General features: G+C 42.2%; 1 protein-coding gene across 2 annotated transcripts in view; it reads right to left on the bottom strand.

Moving 5' to 3' along the window:
• LOC117942541 (RNA-binding protein Nova-1-like) overlaps positions 1-17,001 on the bottom strand; it is a 78,761-nt gene extending 61,760 nt beyond the window's left edge. The window contains exons 1-2 of one of the 2 annotated variants that reach the window (XM_034868058.1): positions 16,004-17,001; positions 13,333-13,401 (exon numbers count right to left, since the gene is read on the bottom strand). In XM_034868058.1, the coding sequence (XP_034723949.1) occupies positions 13,333-13,401; positions 16,004-16,160 (226 nt within the window). In that variant the 5' untranslated portion in view covers positions 16,161-17,001. The remainder of the gene's footprint in view (positions 1-13,332; positions 13,402-16,003) is intronic. The other variant, XM_034868059.1, reaches the window with a different exon arrangement.
• Between the last annotated feature and the right edge of the window lie 4,877 nt (positions 17,002-21,878).

The raw sequence follows: 21,878 nt of genomic DNA, 5'->3' as shown, positions 1-21,878 counted from the left end.
ATTCGAGGATGGGAGGTAAACGTGCTCTGGTTTAATGGCATTTCTTTAAACCAATCAGAATCGTCATGAGCGCTGCTAAACTCTGTACAGAGACACTGCAAAAGAGTTGTGTGAGAGAAAACTAAGATTGGACATATTGTCTAGCTAGTTGTCTTAATTTACCATGAAAAGATGTGAGGAGCAGGTAACCATAATCCTCATAAATCCACCGGATTTATTCCAACACAGAGACAGCGGAAGGAAACGGAAAATACATGCATCCGGCATCTTCCCTGCAGCACCGGAGCAATGGGGAACGCAAAGGATATAGAAGACTAATGGACTCATAAGTCTGAAAGAACTCCATAATCAGTTGCCTTTGCGTTAGCACTACCATAGAATAAAAGCAGATGTTATACTTTTTTCATGACTCTGTAAAGAATCTCTTCAAAGTCTACCATTTTGAGGTTGTGAATCTAAAAACTGCTCTGCAGCAGTGTTCTGTCTCTTAAAACTGCCACTGGTTCAATGGTTCTCAGCTTCCATCCCTAGCAGCATTCTTTATATTTGATAATCCAGGACACAGACCCTCAGAAGGCAGATTAAAAATAGGATTATTATTAAAGGGGCACACTTTCTCACAAGGGCGAGGCACTTTGTAACATCGCTGTTCTCTGTCTGCTACTCATGCGAACAACTGGAGACACTGAACTGTGAAAAAAGACAAATACATGCTAAATATTAAGAGTATCCTGCTTTGATGGTGAGGTGGACAGACCAGGTATAACCAGATGGAAGATTCACGATCCCATATGGTTACATTGAGATATTAAATGCCTTTTAATAGCTATAACTCCCGTTGCATCCCTTAAACACTTACGTTGCAGCAAAACAACAGTGGAGCAGAGGTGTTTGTGACACCTCACTATAAATAAAAGTAATTAATAAAAGACCCTGCACACCCACACTTGTTTTCAAGTCTGCTCAGGTTGATAAGTACAAGCATTTGTGAAAAGAGATGCTGGGAGTTTGCTATGGCCACCAAAGTCTGTACACCTTAAATAAACATAATGGAAAAGGTTGCCGTCTCAAGACTGTTGGCCATATGACTGTTAAAAACACAGTGAATTGACAATGTAACACATCATTTGTTTAATCACATTAAACCACTTCTTCAGGCACTTTTGTGTTACTATGGGCCAAATTGGAAAACATGTGAGATTTTCGCAAAATCTGAGTTTTCCAGTCATAATTACGATGTGTAGTTTGAGCATCACCTATAAGTCGGAAGCTGATAATTACTGTAACTTGACGTTACATGAGTGTGGCATACTAAGGAAAAACTACAGATGTGACCCAGTTCCAGAGGTCTCAAGTACAGTACAAGTACAAATACTTCATACACCAATTTATTGTACACTAACTCCCAAAAAGTACACCTTACAATTAGTAAATGACAGTGAAACACTGTGTTCTCGACGTCAGAAAATTCTTTGTCGGCTAACTCACATGATTAGTTGATTTAATTGACAGATCTGAGATGTGCTCAAATGTTAGCAGAGCGAATGTGCCGCGGAATGTATCTTTATGGCTACACCTGCTGCACACACACGGCGTACTGTACGAGTGTGTGAGCCACAGGCGAGACGGAGAGCTGTTGCTTCAGGATTGTTGTTGTTTCTTCAGTTGTTTGGAGCCGGCACAGCGCTGTGAAAACGTCAATCTACAGTCAGCTGTTATCAGAGGACGCGGGGGGCGGAAACGAGACGGAAGCTCTCAAAATGAAACTGTCAATACGCTCATTGAGTCATTAGGTCGTGTCCTGTACATCGGTACTTTAATTTAAAAGAAATGCAGACACTTTAAGATCCATTTCTGTGTAAAAGCCCACCTCATGTAAAACATACGTAAGGCAGACCTATTTGAATAGGTTGAATTTAACGGTTGTAGAGCCAATCTCCGCGAGGCATGCGCATCACTACGCGCTTCTTTTATGTCCGGTGTAGCCAGTTTCATTGATTACAATGAAAGCGTAATCCAGTGTTTCAACATCCACTCCAAACAAGGTACGCGTGATACGTAATAATAATTACTATAATACTAACAATAACTTTTATTCATATAGCGCCCTTCTAGAAACCCATGGACACTTCACAGAATGGCTGTGGCTAAGCTAAAGCAGGTTGCCTGTGTTAAATAGGTGGTTTGAGGAGTTTTTTTTTTTTCAAATGTTGCCAGCCTGTAAGACCAAACGACCGATGAGTCGACTAAGAGGGGGCAGCCCTAATCTTAGGAAAGTCTCTTTCCATCTCCACCAAACGGGTGTGCCGTGTGCACAGGGATGGTAGTAGTGTTAAATACCGGGTGGGCTCTGTTCTCATCTCCGAGTGTTCAGCCAAGTCAAAACATGAGCACACAGACAGGAAATCTGACACTCCCCTGCCCTTCCTCAGCTCTGGTGGTGATGAAATACAAACTGCAGGGAGCTCACACATGGATGTAGCGAAGAGGGAAAAATATTACTCATTTTTTTTCATTTTGTTAAAGAAAGTTTAGCCTCCTTTTTTAAAAGCTTGTGTTTATCAGACTCCACCTCATGTTCTTTGGTAAGCGAGGTGTTTTCAGTGAATGTAATTTGGATTATGTGTTGAATGAAATGCTCTTCCCTTTGGAATTTCCAAAATAGAAAAACACCTAAATGATAATGGCCTTCATCTCAACTTCTACACACCAAACTTCTTCTTTCTCTTTAGGTCCTACACCCTTCTATTTCTCCATCATCTATCTGCTTGTTCCTTTTCTCTTTAATCTCCAAAAAAAGCCACTTGAGAGGTATAAATGATCTAATCTGAGTACACGAGTCCCTCAAAGCATGCAAAAAGCCACCTGGCAAACTTCCAAAGATAAAATATATCCAAAGATTTAAAATATTAAAACACAGAAGAACCATGCAGCTACAGCACACTAACGCAATAACAAACTAATATGAACAACCTTAGCTAAAAGCATGATTAAGGTTTGTATTAAAGTTATATTTTGTTGAAGGGTCTTTTGTTTGTTTGTTCCAGTTATTTCCAGCAGGTTGTTTGCAGCAGACCTTTTCTGTTTGGGATGAACCAGCCCTGAGCGCTTATGAGTCAAACATGAAAGCTTGCACTTTGGAACTTCACCAACCTTTTTGGTTTCCTGAAATACTTTATTTATAACAGCCTCCTCATTCTATTGTCCGTCATCGTATATATTTCTTTTATTTCACGCAAGCTGGCTATCGCTAATTAGCTGCGTAGCGACAACAATGATGAGACATTTATTCGCTCACAGCAGAACTTTGTTTTGAGGCTTGAAGAAATGTCACATTGTGGCCTAAAACTGTCTGTCTTCTCCTCGTTCCCTTGCTCCTTTCCTCCTCCTCCTCCTCCTCTTCCTCCTCTTTTCTTTCATTTCCCCTCCTTTCTCCTCCTTTCCTTTCTTTTCCTCCTCCTCTCCTCTCCTCTCCTCTCCTCAGTGTGCTGCAGTGACCCACTTTGAGTATGAAGCCTTGGACTGACCTGCTTTAGAAAGAGGCTAGCTAATTATAACAGCCAGTATTAACAAGGCAGGGGAATTGGTAAATACGAAACACACACACACACACACACACACACACACACTTATGTATGCATGCGCACACAAATACAAAAGCATGTCTGTTTCCGATCTCTCATAAACAAGCCTACACACCTTGGCAACATGACTCATCATGTATATAAGAGGATAATGAGTGATTCATGTTCATCACTTGTATCATTTGAATGGTAACACTTGTACATGGTACCATGGCAACAGTGAAAGAAAAGAAATGATGCATATAATATCTAATGATATATGATATATAATGATATGCTGCAAACTCAATAGCTAAAAATAAAAAACAACAACTTGTTAACCTTTGCAAGGTGACTGCATCTTTTAATGTTTTCCCATAGATCTTGATTATTTCTCATACGGAAAATATTTTGGGAACACCATGTCACACACTGGGATTGCGTAAATAAATACAAACATTAAGACCATTAAATCCATCTGTCATCAACCAGCACTGCAGATCTCAAGTGGTGAGTTTGTTAACAGGGTTATGTAACACAGATTGAGTTACACTTTGAGATAACTGCCATGACTCAATTTTCATAAAGATGAACTTCTAGATATAAAAAAAACTTGAAAACTGTGCTGCCTCTTCCTCCCACACTGCACTACACTGAATGATACTGTTTACAAATACATTTTATCAGCATTCCTCTAGCTTTATCAGATTTATCTGCTTTATCTTTTTAAAAGGCTCTGACATCTTCAAGCTCAAAAAAGTAAAGTATCTCTATGTTGAGCTCTTTTTAAAGCTCGATCCGGTTTCAAAGTAAAAGCTTTTATTGTGCATCATTAAAGAGCCTCTCGGACATCTAAAGCCCTGCTCTGTACATAAGGACATGATGTGTGGACTCTGTGTGAACTGTACATAGCAGATTCTCTTAAACGTCTACTGTAAGTCCCGGCAAATGTGACTTTTGACAATATTACTATAAAAGAATAAATCAAAACAACCTTTTTTTTGTAACCTAAACAATGAGTTTCTATATTTTTAACATGAATGCTAGCCTGGTTGACACCAGACCCTTCTTAGTTTTAACTGAGAAGGGTCTGGGCAAGCTTCATTCACAGCCCGTTTCCGATGGACGGCGCAAAAATGCGTCTTGGTGCAATTGGATAGTCCTTTAACCAATCAGAGCAACGATCTGGATGACGTAGCAGCAACAGCGGCAGCAACGGGTTGAAAATGGAATATGTTGAATATAAACAAAAAGCTGCTCGCTGTTGCTGCTCGCCGCCTCAACGGTTGTGATTGGTGCCTCCATTTGGAAAAATTGGAAATGGGCTTGAATCTGCTCTCGACCAAACGGACTTGCAGAGCAAATCTCCAATTTGCCGGAGGTTTGTCACGGTTTTCCCAGGCCACATGAATGCTGCATTATGCAGAGAATAACATCTTTAATTATTTTCATATAATTTATATTCATTATTTTGCTCTAACCTCATGACCTTCCCTACGGAGAACCCAAATGTAAATCCTAATGTTGGGCAATGATCCTGCCACTCATGTTTCTATCCTCCTGGTCTAGTGTAGACCTTCCACCCACATAGAAGAGCCCAGTTTTTACCACAGTTCTATAAAAGCCAAGCCTCGTTTATCTACATGTCACAGTTGCAAATTCTAATTAAGTGTAATTACACCCCGCGCTCCCTTCCCTGTGTCATCCCACATCCCAGGGGTGCAGGTGATGCACATGCATGCCAATCTAACCAGGCATAATAAGCAGCCAGAAGCTCTGCTCGCCGCGTCTGACCCATCAGTGTCAGCACTAACCTCAAAATCCGATCGGGGTCACGTAACACTCACCCACGCCATATTCCCTCTCACAGCTCAGCAAATTAAAAAGTGATGGTAAGAAAGTTCTGCACCCGTGGGTGTTTGAGCAACATGTCTCGGGTTGACCTGAAATGATTTATTCTTTGGGAGAAAAAAAAAGATTAAAAGAAAAGCTTCTGGTAAGAAAAATAAAAGTCTCTTTTACAAGAATCCATCAACAAATGCTCACGATTCAGAACTTATTTTTAAAATGAGGCCCCCCAGTGAAGATTGGGGGGGGGGGGAAACATATCTCTGTTTGTTCATCTCACTTCTGTTTTATTGCTGCAAAATAAGATTGTCAAGCAGAAAAACGGACCAACACGTGTCTAATAAAAGATCGATACTTTGCGCCTCTGTATCGATACAGTGTTGCAGCTCAAAATATAGCGATACCATGCTGTATTGATTTTTTCCCCCACCCCTAGTGAAGATAGGACGGAGGTCGACCCAAAGACATGGAAGTCCAACTCTGTTCTCATGAACCATTTGTACAAAAAGCTACGTGAAGTAATGCACTGTAATCCACAATAAGCATTCTACGTATTTCTTTTGCTGTATACAAAAACACTTTCACAGCATGATGTCACACTCATTGTTCTCTGCTACTATTTTCTGCACTTGTTGATACGAAAAATCACCAAATATCCAGCGTCTCAGCCTCCTGATGTGTGTGCAGCGAGTCTTTCACGCTGACAACATAATGAGCATGTAAACTTTCAGTTCAAATAAGAACAAGAAAAACACCATAATTACCGATATGGGGATTGTAACTGATTATGTCTTAATGTTTTATCAGCAGTTGGGGAGGGAGTATTTTGTGGGGTTCCTAAAAGGATGACCAATGAACTTAATGTAAGAAGGAGAACAGCAGGCTATTGCACAAGCTATGCTTAAGTTCAGGGGTTCAGCAGGGCCTTGGTATACCAAATATTAGATCCTCTACCTTAAAGGTCCCATGTCATGCTAATGTTCAGGTTCATACTTGTATTTTGTGTTTCTACTAGAATTTGTTCAAAAACACATTATTTTTCTCCCACTATCTGTCTGAATATGCCTGTGATCACCCCCTGTTTTAAGCCCCCCTCCCTCCCAGACTGCCTGGGAGTCTCTGGATCGACTGAATCGCCAACCGTATAGTCCTGACGGCTTGTTTAAAGGCTCAGCTTCCAGAAGTGGAAAGTAACAAAATACATTTACTCACGTTACTGTATTGAGTAGTTTTGTTGTGTGTTTTGTATGTAAAATGTACTTGATTACATTTGGAGTAAAGTATTGCATTTCACTACATTACAAATCCTATCCGTTACTGAGTGAAAAAACAAAACTTTGACTAACAAAAGAAAGCACAGAAGGGAAGGGGGGGGGGGATGAGGAGGAGGGAGGGGCAAGCTAGTCTCATTTTGTTTAAATAAACTTTGAACGTCAACAAGTAGTAACGTCACCCAACATCGCTTAAAACACCTTTAATGTAACTAAGTAACTTTGACTTAAAGTACATTTTAAAGGAATTACTTTTACTTGAGTATTTTTCAGATAGGTAATTTGACTTCTCCTTGAGTTATATTTTATCAACGTATTTTTTATTTTTTTACTTGAGTACAATATTTTAGTACTCTTTCCACCTCTGACAGTTTCTAAACACGAGCTGTGTGCATTTCGTTGTGGATTGAGCATTTTAATACCTTCAGAGTATTTACATAGCACGTCGATCTGCTTCATAATGAAGAAAGACACGGAGATCTTTCTTATTACAACATGAGACCTTTAAAAACTTCCTTTCTTAAAGTGGAATCCCCCGAGGGCTGCAGCTAACACTGACTGTATTTTTCTGAAAAAGACCCTCAAACGGACATCCTATACAGAAATTAGCCAGAGGTGTACAGAGGCATCAATTTTCAGGATGGTTAAGCTTTTCCTTCTTAGTAGCATATTTTACTTTCTCTGCCATTGTGATCGCTTATCTCACGGCACTCTCTTTCTTTCTTGCCGCCTTACCGGAATGTTAAACTAGATCTAACACCCGATCTAACATCTGTCGCCTTACTCAAAGTTAACTTGCTGCTACTGCTAATAATGTCACATTGTAATTGCATGTAAATTGTAATATTTCTATTTGTCTGGGTTGGTTGGGGCAACTTTCATACTAGGTCGTCTTATCCCAACTTCAACACAAAACCCAAACACGCGAGTCACAGTTAAAAACGAAGAAATTAATCTTCTGGGCTAAAAGCTAGATTGCAGAGCAGGTTGGCAGCATTGTGCGTGCGTGCGTATGTAGATATTGTGTGTCTGCAGCTGTGTAACTACAGGGTTCCCTACTGGTTGCTATGACAAAGATCTTCTTGTGTTTACTACTCCAAGCAACACACACACACACACACACACACACACACACACAAATCCCTACATTTACACAACACATAATTTACAGGAAGTACACATTTCCTTAAAAAAAAAAAAAGAAGAAAGATTGACAATGGCCAACCCACCACTCCCAGAAAGTTTAACGTACCGGCAGCACAACAATAGTAACCACTTTTCACCCTGCTGTTATGAACAAGTGTGTGTGTGCGTGTGCGTGTGTGTGTGTGTGTGTGTCTGTGTGTGTGTGTGTGTGTGTGTGTGTGTGTGTGTGTGTGTGTGTGTGTGTGTGTGTATGTTTATATTAAAAGGCTCTTTGGGTCAAGAAAGGGACATTTAGGATCCTTTTTCATTTTGGAGACTACGAGGTCATTCCCGATAATAATAATATAATATAATATAATAATATATGGTCCACAACAAAATAACTAGATGAGAAAATAGTCCAATCTGTTGCTAAGGCCCCTGTGGACCCGCCAGGCCCAGAATAGGCTCTCCATGCTGGGGGATTGGAGGCTCAAATCCTGGGATCTAGTGTCCATGGGCCTCCAGGGGCGAGGGGGGGCTAAGATGTTCTGTTACTTCTCCTCACATGCTTCGCCCTGACAAAACAATTCCTAATGTCACCTCTCTATAGCTTAAATAGAGGGCATGACTAAAAGGGGACTGAATGGAACTGATTTACAGTTACACATGTGCTAAATACACATTAAAGCCAGAACGGGGGGCTGACTTGCTCTCTAGAAGTTTTTTGGACTTCTATTCGTTTCTCATTTACTGTAACAGTGTGTGTGAGAACTTACACTGTTGATAGCTCCCCGTGCCATTACAGAGCCTACATTTATTGTATTGTGCTCCTGAGAGGAATACTCCTCCGGGTCACTGACACAAATACTGGCAGCTTCCAAATTCAGTGTTTTAGTACTAAACCACATAGTTAATATTATCCACCTAGGAGTTTGGTATTACATAGGAAGGTATCACCTATCTGGCCAACATTGGTCTCCTATAAAACATATACACGACCAGATGTTATTTATTTAGAAGTCACACAAGAAACACAATAAATCTTCTGATATTTCATGAGTGTATCATGATGGTCTTAAGTCTCTTTTAGATACATTTCTACGTTGATGAGAGTATACAGCTGAGGGGGGGAAGGGGCGAAGTGTAGCTGTGTGAACACAGCCTGGTTGGTGAACGGGGGCTGTGGTATGGAGGCTCTGAGCTCTGGGGACCTGGAAAATATTCATCTCCCCTAAGCAGGGAGAGTTAAGGGGGGCAGGCTTTGTCTAACACACCCCTTCAAGTCCTCTACTCTTTTGTTGGGGGGGTAGCATTCACACACACACACAAACACACACACACACACACACGTAAAGCTCTCCAGCAGTGAGGCTTTGACCAGCTGTCTTCGATCTGAAAGATGGTCGTCACTCATAAACACAGAGAGCTCGCAGAAGCCAAGCAGGAGGAAATATCTCTATCTCTATCGTCTCTGCCTATGCAGCGTCTGAATATTTCACTTTTACCACGTTGTTTATTCAATTTAGATTTGGTGGTGACTTGCAGCGTGCAAAAGGTGCTTACATTTCTTAATCACTAGATTCAGAAGCTGTCATTTGAAAAAGAAATGTGGAAAGAGTCTAATTCATAGACTCAGGTAGAGCCCAGTGACCGGCTTGGAGTGACTGCTGAGGGAATTAATTCCTAAATGCTTCATATCTAAATTTGTTATGTTTAAAAAAAAAAATCTAAATTAGTGTCACCATCTGACAAATGACTGTGCTCCTAAAAAAAAAGACTATTTTTCGCTTAAATGTAGTATGTAATAATGCCTTTTCAATTTCTTAGAGAGGCATTTTTTAAAATGGAGGGCATTTTTTTTTTTAAATGACACACAAACTCTTTATAAAGAAAATCTTGTCATCTGAAGACATTGTGCAACAACGATCCGAATAAATTATGGAATTCTAAAACATGATAGTTTAAAAAAAGATTTACATAAATGTGGAATATAATAGAAAAAAGACATAAAGTCCTGGTCAGTAACAGTAACACCTCCATCTATCTATTTATTTGTCACAAATAAAACCCCACAAAGTAATTCAGAATGAAGGGTTTAGGGAGAACCAATGAAATGTCTCCGTACTGAAACGATCCCTATCATCAGGGCGTCTGCGTAGAAACCGAAGCAGACATGGTGGCTACGCTAACAAAGATAACTGAAGCAGCCGCCTCTTTTCCCTCCCAGTAGTGTGTGTGTGTGTGTGTGTGTATGTGTGTGTGTGTGTGTGTGTGAAAACCGATGTGTATTGTTCACAGACCAAGGCTATTTCAGAGGAGGGGGCCCTTCCAGTCGTCCTCGCTGCATCGGCCCTTTCATCTCTCCCTTATCCATATTCATCGCCGCCCTGCTCTCCTCACCTATCAGCGACCAGCTAGCTGCGACCGACGTCTCGCTCCGCCAATCACACGCCTCCCTTTGTGGAAATATTCCCACCTCTCAGCGCCTTCACCCCACCCTGTGCAATGGCTTCTTCTTTTTTTTTTTTTACTTTGACGCAGTGCCTTGAAAAAAATTAAGAGGTAGAAATGAGGGTGGAGGAGGAGAAAGAGAGTCGCAGCTATCGATCGACAGCCTCGGAAACGGTTGCCGAGCGCACGAGCGTCGTCAGCGACAGCCTGCGATTGATAAAGGGGATGGGTGGAGGACGAAAAGGATGGGAGGACGATGCTGAAGGAGGACAGGAGGGGGAGGAGGGGGCAGTCGTGATGGTCGGAAGTGGAGCATGATTAGTATGGATGAGGAGGAGAGGAGGATGGAGAGAAGGGAAGAGGGCGAGAGGATGAGAGCTCAGGCTCGCGAGAGAACAAAACAAGCGTGTCGCAGAGGAGAACGCCGTGTTCTGAAAGATAGCCAAGAGAAAGCACGAGTGTGAGCCGTATCGCTCACTTCGCATCTTATAAAAATACTGCTTAGCATTCAACACTCAACGTATGAAAAAAATACAACTCTGTGTCTAATAAGCATCTCAACAGTTGATGACTTACTATTTCATTAAAAAAAATCAACTTCTTGCTGTGTATTCTGGCTCACTCTTAGGTGTATTTAGAAGTCTACCCCCCTCAGCCTGGGGTTTATTTTCGATTGCTCAAAGCCAAATGTGGGGCTTCTTCCTCCTCAGCGCAGACAGCCAATCAATGCGAGGGAGGCAGCTCTCCTTTCTACGGACGTCCCGAAAAAAAAGATGCTCCACTCAGCTCCAGGAGCAACAGAAAACACTCGGATCAATAGCATCAAAGGGCCTGTCTCGTACATCCAAGGCTTGCTACACAGCATGCAGTAGGTGTGTGCTTCTGCATCAGTCACACACACACACACACACACACACACATACACACCTCTCTCTCACTAAACTTCATCTCTGCTTTTTGCAACTTACGCAAACGCACACGCACGCTAGTCCCCTAATGTCACTTGGCAAGGGCATTTCAAGTCACCCCTCCCCCCCCCCCTCGCCTCTTCGCAACACCGGCTTGCCAGTCCATCCATTTGCTAAATGAATGTATTATATCTTACAGACAGGGGAAGAAGAGGGAAGAGAAGAGAAGAGAATAGAAGGGAAGAGAAGAGAAGAGAAGAGAAAAAAAGAGAAGAGAATAGAATAGAAGAGAAGAGAAGAGCCTATAATATGAAGTGATGAAAGGTCTGTACGTCCAGGTCGGCAAACTTTTCCCTGACTGTTAAACCTGTATCACATGTTCTCCCCACTCACATGTTCTTTTTGTGACCATGAAAATCCCCCCTCAAAATATCCCTGAAAGCTGAATTCGTTTTGAATAAACTGAATCCAAGTCATCTCTTTTAGAGCGAGAGGCTGCTGTTAGGTATTGGGTATCAGTATTGGTCATACTGTTCCAGTGCCCTGAACAAATACTCCGTTTGTAGTATCAGTGGGAAGTTTTAGCCTCCCAGGGAAGCTGATCATATTCAACCAAAGTATAGTTACAAAATATCTCAAAGCACACACTGCGTAACTTTTCAGAGTTTTCCGAGCTCAGTGTTGTTGATGTAAACCCTCCGCTATGATATTCAGATGTCCAAGTAAACTAGTATACGTTTCAAGAAAATAGTATATTCTTCAGGAGTTTTTTTTCTCCTATAATTGTAGTTTCAGTTAAAATGTAGGTCTACATAAAACACTGAACCCTGATTGGCCGACAGCAGCGGATCCTTGAATTATGAAATGACTGGAAGATTATTACTCATTAAGCCATGATCAAGTCCGGCTTTGAAAATGATCCAAGTTTAAACTTCTGAAACTAAATTAAATATTAACAATGAGCACATTAAAGTCTCTGATCAGTATGTACATCATAAAAGGGAAATCAGAATTCCTCTAATGCTGGAGGGGAAGGGGGGGCTGCTGGATTGGGGTGAGGGGAGGGGCAGGGGAGGCACAAAGATAAGAATGGTTTGGGGTTAGGGGATTAGAGAGTTTGTGTGTGTGTGTGGGGGGAGGGGGGGGGGGCTACTGCAGTGACTCATTGATCTTTTTGTCTTTAAGACCTTCAGCTTTTATAAGATATAAAGCTGAGATTTATGACTCTCTGGGTTTTAGTGGACCCACGTCACCTTGTATCTCTACTGTTTGACAGCTGACCAGCTCTTTCCACACACACACACACACAGACAAACACACACACACACACACACATTTGGATACACCCTGGATACAAACCAACGGGAATGTCAGAGGCAAAATCCAAGTCTATCCTTTCTAGTCTCCTTTGAATTAATGTCTGCTCTCCCTTCTCATTCACACAGATCTGAGTGACATGAACAGAAAACACTCTGCCCAGGCGTTATACCTTACATTTCAAAGCATATCCAAGCTGCAGCTGTCGAAGGAAAAACAACTGTGATTTTCTGCTCAGACAAAGAGAAACATTTCTGATTTAAAAGCTTTCTTCTTTCTGTTAGAGCTCTACACATTCAGTCCACCTGTGAAAAAGGAAAGAGGTTACAGCCACAGTCACTCCGCAGCGGTTGCACGGGGCGTACTGTTACCATCACGGATGAAACTTTAACACAATCAGAGAATGAACATTTCGACGGCACATCAGTCATCATCCCAAATGCTTTGATGGTATGGCTAGCATGAGGTCAAAGGTCATCAGAACTCTGTGCAGTAATGTTGGGTATTATGACAAAAGAAACACTGAATTTGTATTTTTTTGGTTTAAAGCATGAAAATGGATGTTATGGAACTGAAAACAAACAATATAAACAATATCAGCATGCATTATCCTGGATCGTGAGTAGAACATGAGGGTGTTACTTTAAGCCCTATTTAAATGTCAGGCAGCAGTCAGACCTCGTCATTGAAATGCCCTAAATTTGGATTTCACTCCGCATAATTTGACCCTCAAGAACACAACATGTACGTGTTGTCACTGCTGAATCATTCCTGCATTGGAGGTTACAGTAAAAATAAAAATAAATGTAATAATAGGTAGAAGATCAAAAGCAAAGTCTCTCTTACCATGAGTCTCAGTTTCTTGGTGAGGGAATACAATGCCTTCAGTTTCAAATAGGGGCTGCAGGAAGGCCACTACAGAGAGAGGAAGCACAGGGGGGGGAGTGTGTGGTGTAAACTACTGATACAGAGAAACAACCATTGTTATGATCTCTTAGCAGCACTTTGACCTGACTTTAACTTTAAAACTGCAGCCTAAGTGCAGCTTAAAAATATTAATACAAAAACATACTCTCAGTGAAAAGCTTTTTTTTCCTGAAGAATAAGTATGGGCTAATCTTATCTGTGTCATTTAACTGATTCAAGCTCTCAGTGTCAGTCATCAAGACTAAAGTCGTGGCATGTGATTGGAAAAAAGAGACCTTATTTTAATTTTTTTAAACAGAACTGGGTTGAAAAAATCCACACAAGACCCGCAACCAAGCTCTGATTCCTCTTTGTTGATTATATCGAGGGGCTGCGTAGTGACGTGTGTGTGGGAGCGACTTGTTCTTTTTCAACCAAATGTCATCAGCCTGATGCTGGCGGCTGAGGGAGTGATGACCTGGCGGCGCCGGGGCCGTCCTCTCTGCCTGAGTAAAAGCCTGGTCGGCCATGCCCATCATCATCATCATCATCATCATCATCCCGGGCTTTTCATTTGTCTAAATGGACGAGCTGTCTGAGTGTTATGCGGGCGGGAGGATGGTCCCCGAGGGGGAGCCTTGCACACAGCGAGGAGGAGCTTTCAGTGCTCCGAGGTCTCTGATCTATAGTTAAACCACGGTCGCTAACCTGCGGCTCGCCCCTCCTCTCTGTCTAGTTCCTACTCCCTAGGACGACTGCAATGTTTTCTGGGGCCAGTTGAAGAAACTGTGAAAAATGACTTTTCTGCCATTGCTTAAAAAAAGACCAATCCATTACAAAAAGATACAAGAAGATTTAAAAAAAATTGTAGCACCTGTCATCGTGTACTAAAAGGGGACAGGCCACTCAAACTGTTTGGGTCTGTTAAGATTTGAAACAGTAACCATCACACCTGCTTGCACTGAACTAATAGATCACCTAATATGTAGAGCTCTGTCAGGGACTGGCCATTTCAATGTAAGACCGATAAGACGCCATCCAGTCACGTTGATGGAGATCTTCTCTGATCAAACCTGCAGAAACCCCCGCAGTGAAGTCCCATTTTCCGTGAATGAATGCCTTTTAGTTTTTTACTTAATAAATAACCAGGCATTTGTCAATTGACTTTAATGATATGCTAACATTAAAAGCATGTTATGTATCTGTGTTTCAGTGGAGAGTTTTGATGTCCCATATATTTCATGTCTCTGCCCTGACATGAAATTTTTTGTTGTTGTTGTTGTTGTTGTTTTTTTTACACGGAAACAGTTCAATTTAAACACATTCACCGCAGCTGCATGGATCTTTGTTCAATGAATATTACTGAAGTCCAATTTATGCGTCAAAGTTGCTGGTCAACTAACATATTAGTTTAGTCAAAATCTTGATATCTTATGCTTAATTCTGGGTTGGTTCTATAAACACATCTGCCTCATACTTCTCTTAAAGGAACATGGCGTCCAGAATTTGATTAAATCTACATGTTTATGTTGACAGTCTGCACTTAATGTTGGGTCGCCTAATATCTACAAATTCTAATTGAAATATTTATAAGGGAGCCTTGGTTTCTAAAAAAAATATTGTGCCAAATAGGGTTATTATGTCCCAATTCTTCAGTTCGGTGTTGTGTAAATAACACATTTAGTGTAGTGCATGTCCAAATGTCCATGATGGAGGTGCATGGCCAAGATAGGCTACTGATGGTTGTAATGCCGGGTGATGGGGATGCTTGGCGCATGACAGCATGTAAACAAAAAACCAAATGTGGTGATTACCATGGTGACATATCCATATCTCATCCAAGCAGAGAATAATGCATAAACACGATTGGAGACATTTTGAGAAAGTACTTTCTCCATGCCAGCTGCATTGCTATTAAAATCAGCACAGGAACACACATAGGCACCGACATGCTGCAATAACACACTGAGGCACTGTCGCATTCTGAGCCGCTCTGGCTTCCCCCCTTGTTCTTTCTGGATGCCCGCGGGCCTGCTGTTAATGTGAGTCCGCTTGTTTATCCGCTTGTGTAATTGTACACAAAGCGGCGATGGAGGCTGGTGTGTGAGATTCTCACAAGGTCATCCGTCTGCGGGAGGAGAGCCTGCGATCACGCACCAGCCTGATCTGGCTTTCACTTGTTTACATCCTTGATGTGGGCTCCAGCATGGCCGCTGTGGCTGCGCGTAAAGCTTAAGACGCAATAAAAAAACACCCAATTCAGGGGATCTAGAGGCTGAAGCAGTCAGGATGTGAGCGAGGGGAACATGCGACTTCCCTCCAAATCCCCCGTCAGCCCCACTCATTGTTCCCTTTTTCCCACATGAAGCGTCGGCTAATTTTTTTTTTTTAAATGCGTTTTGAAAGCGGATGAAATAACGAAGCTCTCTATATTTAACCTATATCTGCGTAATTGCAACACAAGTCTGTGAATCTGAGCTGTAGCGTGCCTCTGTGTAGCCTACGTCAAGAATCAGATCAACCTGCTCTCCTTTCCGTCCGCCTGCCTTCAGGACGAAGCAACATTCACCGAAACCCGAACAGCTCCCCGCATCCCCATCGGAGCTCTTACCTCCTGTGTTTGTGCGTTTGGTGCTGCTGGCCTCCGTCGGGGTCTCCAGGGGTCTTTTACGTGAGTCCGGGGGGTCGGACTCCATGTGTGGTTGTTGATTATGATGGTGAGGATTTGAAAAAATCCCGTTTTGCTGTACTGCTCCGCCGGCCATCATTTTCGAGCTTGCTCTTGGATGCTTGGGCTGCGTTTGCGTTTAAAATCCCCCCTTTTCCCGTCTTTCTGTTGTTTTGTTTTTCTTTCACGCAGCTTAGTCGCACAGATGAGTCCTTGGAGAAGACGAATAGCGATTTGGGAATTAGAAAAATACGCCTGTTTCTTACGGACGGAGACGGATAGCTGCGCGTTCCTCCGTAGTGCGCCGTGCGTACAGAGATGCTGCGCAGGGACAGAGAGAAAGAAACACTGGAGCGGCGGATGAGCGAGTCGGAGAGCGGAAAAAAAATCCGAAACCTCTGCAGATGGAGATTGGTCTAGGCTATACTGAACACGTGCAAACGGAACGTCAATATTCCATCAACCTTTTGATATGGGAGCTAGGATATGTGTGTCATTCCGCTGCAACCAGATAAAAGAGCGTGCTCATGTCAGGATGGCAGGATGGTGGCGCTCCTCCGCAACAGCCAGCGAACCGGAACAACAAATAAACCAAATAAAACAGCAATACCGAAGGACAAAGAGGCGATATCAACCGAAGAAAAAGGGTCGTTGAAGCAATAATAAAAAAAAAGAAATCCGATGCGTTATTTGTAGGCTATTATTAGATACAATTTCTTTGCTCTTATCCGGTTCTGGCTCCGATCATGAATACACCCAGGGGTGACGGGGTGGGTGAAGAGGGTCCGGACTCGCGGAGTTGGAGGAACACAGAGAAAGAGACGGGGTTTTTCCTGCTCGTTCTCTCGGTGAAGATGCTGCAGTCTTGCGTTCAGAGCATCCCTTCTCTGACTGGCTGCTAGAGGGAGCGCAGGGGAGCGGCCGACGTCACAGGCCCTCGCGATGCCTTCCAGGCTTCGCGTAAAGTCGGGATTCCCATACGTTTGTGTTAAAGTGCGATTTGTCAGTGAGATTCTTCGTGTTTTTTGTTGTTATTTGTTGTTGTCAGTTATTAAAGCCTAAGATTACTTGAAAAATGCATTGTTGAGTTTGAGCGTCTTTCTTTTTTTGTTTACAAGATTGAGCTATGGGCCTAATGTGGCGAAGGAGAATAAAAACAATGTCATTGGATTAGATTAAACTACATGACATAAGTTGTCACACTTGGTCAACAACAGTGGTCAACAACACTCTGCAGGTTTTCATGCAAAGTGCACAAAAGTCAAAAAGAAAGCGCAATAAAACAAACAGCCCAACACGTTGAGGTCTTAAACGGTTTTCATTGAATAAACATGTCTTCTCTTGATGTCAATTCCAAAATAAAATCCCCGTCCTTGCTGTGTTGTAGTCATGTGAACCAACTTGTAGATTCCAAATTTTCGATGTCACCTGAAGGCATCATGAGAGAGAAAGCGAGAAAATGAGAGCGAGAGAGAGTCCTCAGTCGAGACACGATTGGCCGAGACTGCATTTCTCCGGCAAAACGGAAAGGACACAGATATATTCGGCCGGTGGAGTCACATGACGGAGAGGAAAAGGATGCGGCGGCGTTTTTTTTACTCCTCAACAGTCCCGGCAAATACAATGGTAATTGAACGGAAGCCTGAAGGTCCCTCTGCGGCTGTTGGAAGGTCTGTAAGCGCTGTCTGTCAGCAGGCTAAGGGAGCATCCAACTCACCTGGAGATCGGCAGGAGAAGAGCTCGCCCACAGTTTTCTGGCTTGAATTTAAATACCAGAAATCAGCAAGTGAATTACAGACAGTTTAAAGAGGGTGTTTTTTTTTTATTAAAGTGTAAAAGGCACAAATAAGTAACATTCGTAAGACTTAATATCTGTCATGGTTTGCCTCATTGTGATCCCCACAATCTGACATTTGACAGGTTTGTCTTTCCAAAGCAGCTGATCAACACTGATGACCCACAGGCCAGACTGCAGGCCTGTTCAGCTTCTACACACACACACACACACACACACACACACACACACACAAACTCATTTGACATGTTTGGTAGTTTTGCATGACCATGATGCAGTTCGGACACTGAAAACAGCCATATATTAGGAAGCATGAAACCTGGGCACCCGGGTGCCTGTCTCACCTGTCCCCTCAGCTGCTGCCACCCACCTGTGTGTGCTGCTCCTGACATCTCTGCGTCGCTCTGCCTGCATGTGAAGAGGGATCCTCCAGCACTGCGAGCTGTCTGAGAGAGCTATACCCGCCTCAGTCTTTCTCTCTCTCTTTCACACACACACACACACACTCACACATTGGGCATATTCGCACACACGCTCCAAGAGACACGCAACACATATACCTTCTACTCCCTCTCTCCTCCTCTGTCCAGTGGCGTACAGATGCGGCGCGCCCTCATTGCCTCCTGTAGATTGTAGTCAAGGTGACATTGTGCTGCCTGTGCACACACAAAAGCTTGCTCTCACACACACACACACACACAGAGCAGATTCCTCACACTATTTCATATCGCCATGAGAAATGCACCGGTGAGCCAGTCTCCCGCTCTGGAAATACGTGGCAAATCTGAGGCAGATGGATCCCAGGCTGCAGTCTGAAACAGATTCTGCACCACAAATAGTAGGCGCTGCTCAGAGGGACTTTAAGGCCTGGACGCCGACACCTAATTGCATGGGGTGCTCTGCACAGTGTGTAGAGCATAGCACAGTTTCAGCTGGACACATGCATTTGGAGCACAGACAAAATCTGTTGGAAGCTGAACTGTGAAGGTCTCACACCAGACCGTGCAAGCTGCTGCTGCTGCAGCATATGGAAAAAGTGAAGTAGCCCCATAAGCAGTAAAGCACAGACTAGCAGCATTCTTGAGTTTTTATTAGGCTGGGGCTATGAGCAGATGTTAGTGAGATGGTTTTCAGAGATTTGGTTCTGCAAACTCCTGTTTGGCTTTGGACAATGACCCCAAACACTTAAAGCTGGCTCTCAGAGTTAACACAGGTTATCCTGAACACTACATGTAATTTGGAAGAAGCTTGGTTGCAGTAACAACTCAGTTTTCCCATTATGTCATAATCTGAATGCAAAGGTTTCTGTTAACAAATGAGAGTTTTACTCTCATGGAATCAGTAGTCCTAAGGAAGATGGGATTTTCCAGTGATGCATTTTGGAACCAAAGTCTGGAATTCCCAGTTATGGGACAATTCTTTTTTTTTTGGTAGTGACTCAAAAGCAAAAAGGGAAGAAAAGCTGAGGCACGAGCCAGCTGGAGCGTCAAATGTCAGACTTCTGACAGAGTCAAAAGGTTTGAGCAACACAACATTCATCATAGGATCATTATCAGCCCCATCATTAAAAAAAAAAGCATTTGTTACCAAGAACTTACCCTCCAATGGTTGGAGTAAAGTCTTGTGAAATGAGAACAAGGTCCTCCTCAGCAGGTGTGACCTGCTCACACCTGTTCTCCCTGCAGGGTTTAGTACTGTACGGACACTCCTTCTGTTGTTTCTCTGACACTGGGTCAAGGCTGGCTGCACCTAAATGGATGGAAGGACTGCTGTGTTGCTCACAGATGCTGGGCCTCTGCTGCCCCCTGCTGGGAGCCCGCTAGAGGAGCAACACACACTCCTGTTACCTGTTTCTCACTTATTATCCTCTTTCGAATTTATCTGGTACAACCGACTTTTTTCTTGATCATGCGTTTTTTTGTTACCATTCATACATGGGCAAATAAGACAGTTGTAGCAGAAAAGGGAGGGTAAGAGAGTAAAGAATAGCCCTTATATACTCTGATCTGAAAGGAAGGAAAGTGATGAGACACCAGTGATCTGCGAGGGAAGTAAAAAAAAAAAAACTGACAAAGGAATGATAAAGATCTAATATGAATGACCTGGACTCATCACAGATATACGGGTTTGTGCGTACAATATGCTGTGTTTTTGTAGTTGTCCATACACTGATGTTTTGTCGGCTGCATTGCATGTATTGTAATTGGTTTTCTTTGTAACCTTTGGTATCATATCTCACTGGACAAGTAGAATCCTGATCAGAGGGCAATCTCGGGCAGGAATTAGGGCCTCTCCTTCGTTTTTTTTTTTTTTCTTTCCTTTTTTTTTATATGTACAAGAATAATGTAAAAAGAATGTAAATGTGCTGTACTATGTTGTGCTTTTCTAGTCAAAGCGCTTTTACATCATAACCAGTGAGGAACCATTCACCCTTTACACACATTCACACACTGTGGCCGAGGCTGCCGTACAAGGGGCCAGCTGTTCATCAGATAAACACTCACACACATTCACACTCCAATGAGCAGCATCGGGGGCAACTTGGGGTTTAGTGTCTTGCCCAAGGACACTCTGACGAGATGAGACGGCAGGGCTGCCCCAGAGTGCAGAAGCACTGTAGTAACAATTTAACCAGATTTTTTTAAATTAAGCTTGAAAATAAAAATATTTGAAACAGTTATCAGAATTAGCTTTATTTGGACACATACACGGAATTTTGCTTTAGATCGTATTGCTCACCGTGCTTACTCATACAAAAAAGCAACATATATACACACTATGAACAGAAACAATATAGACAGGTTGAGGCAATGGTGCAATGAAGAGTGCAAACTATGCAGGAGTAAGTTATAATTATGATAGTTATTATTATTTTAATTATGGAGCATAGTGCAAAGGATGCTGGAATAAATAGTGTTATGTATGTTATTATATAACAATTCTGTTAGAATATGAACAGCTCTGAAATAGACAATAATGAATAAATAATAATAAGCGGAACCAGTAAACAGACTGATTGGAGACAGTGCTGCTGGGTTATTATAATTACATTTTTCATCATTCAACATCACAAACGTGTAAATGATTCAGGGTTGAAAGAGGTACCCAACCTGCAGTGGTAGAGGGTCACACAAATATATAAAAAAAACATATTTATTGAATACAAAATAAAAAAATCCTCAGTATTGATTTCCTTTTGGGTGAATGTACCCTGGTCTCGAGATCTCTATCTCTGATCACGCTGTTGGGATCAACAAATATCTATCCATCTATCTATCTATCTATCTATCTATCTATCTATCTATCTATCTATCTATCTATCTATCTATCCATCTATCTATCTATCTATCTATCTATCTATCTATCTATCTATCTATCTATCTATCTATCTATCTATCAATCCATCTATCTATCAGTCCATATAGCAACATTTTTTTAAACAATTAACATCAATTAAAACAAAACCATGAAACGGCAACATTTCCTTCAACAAACCGTAACTCCCGCTGATTTTGGATAATGCACGAACACTGAAGTCAAATTGCTGTTGAAATTTGTACGTGAGTGTGTGTGTGTGTGTGTGTGTGTGTGTTATGGTAATGTTGGACAGATGGTGGGGTGGCTAGGCGGAAACCCATCATTCCACCACCTCACCTGGAGGTTTATTAGCTTTTGCCTAAATCCACATCGTTCTCTACATGCTGCTTTTTAAAATACTGCTGTGTGTGTGTCTCTGCACGTCTGAGAGAGACGTTTCTTTCTACCTTTATGATCATTCTTGGGATTCCACAAATCTACACTTTGACTCCATTGTCTCTTTAACTGTTAATGGGATGTTTATGTAAATGATCACTGAATTTAAGCTGGCGTCAGTTAGTTATCTAGATAACTGTAGTGTTTGAGTGTGTATGAGTGGATGTCAGAGAGAGAGAGAGAAAGAGAGAGACAGTGACAGAGAGGGTAAAAATAATAATAACCATGTATTCCTTATACGAATGGAATGAAAAAGAGAGAGAGAGAGAG

The sequence above is a fragment of the Etheostoma cragini genome, chromosome 3, assembly GCF_013103735.1.
Source record: "Etheostoma cragini isolate CJK2018 chromosome 3, CSU_Ecrag_1.0, whole genome shotgun sequence".
NCBI lineage: Eukaryota > Metazoa > Chordata > Actinopteri > Perciformes > Percidae > Etheostoma > Etheostoma cragini.
The sequence above is the reverse complement of the archived record's forward strand: the minus strand, read 5'-3'. Positions and strand labels throughout refer to the sequence as shown.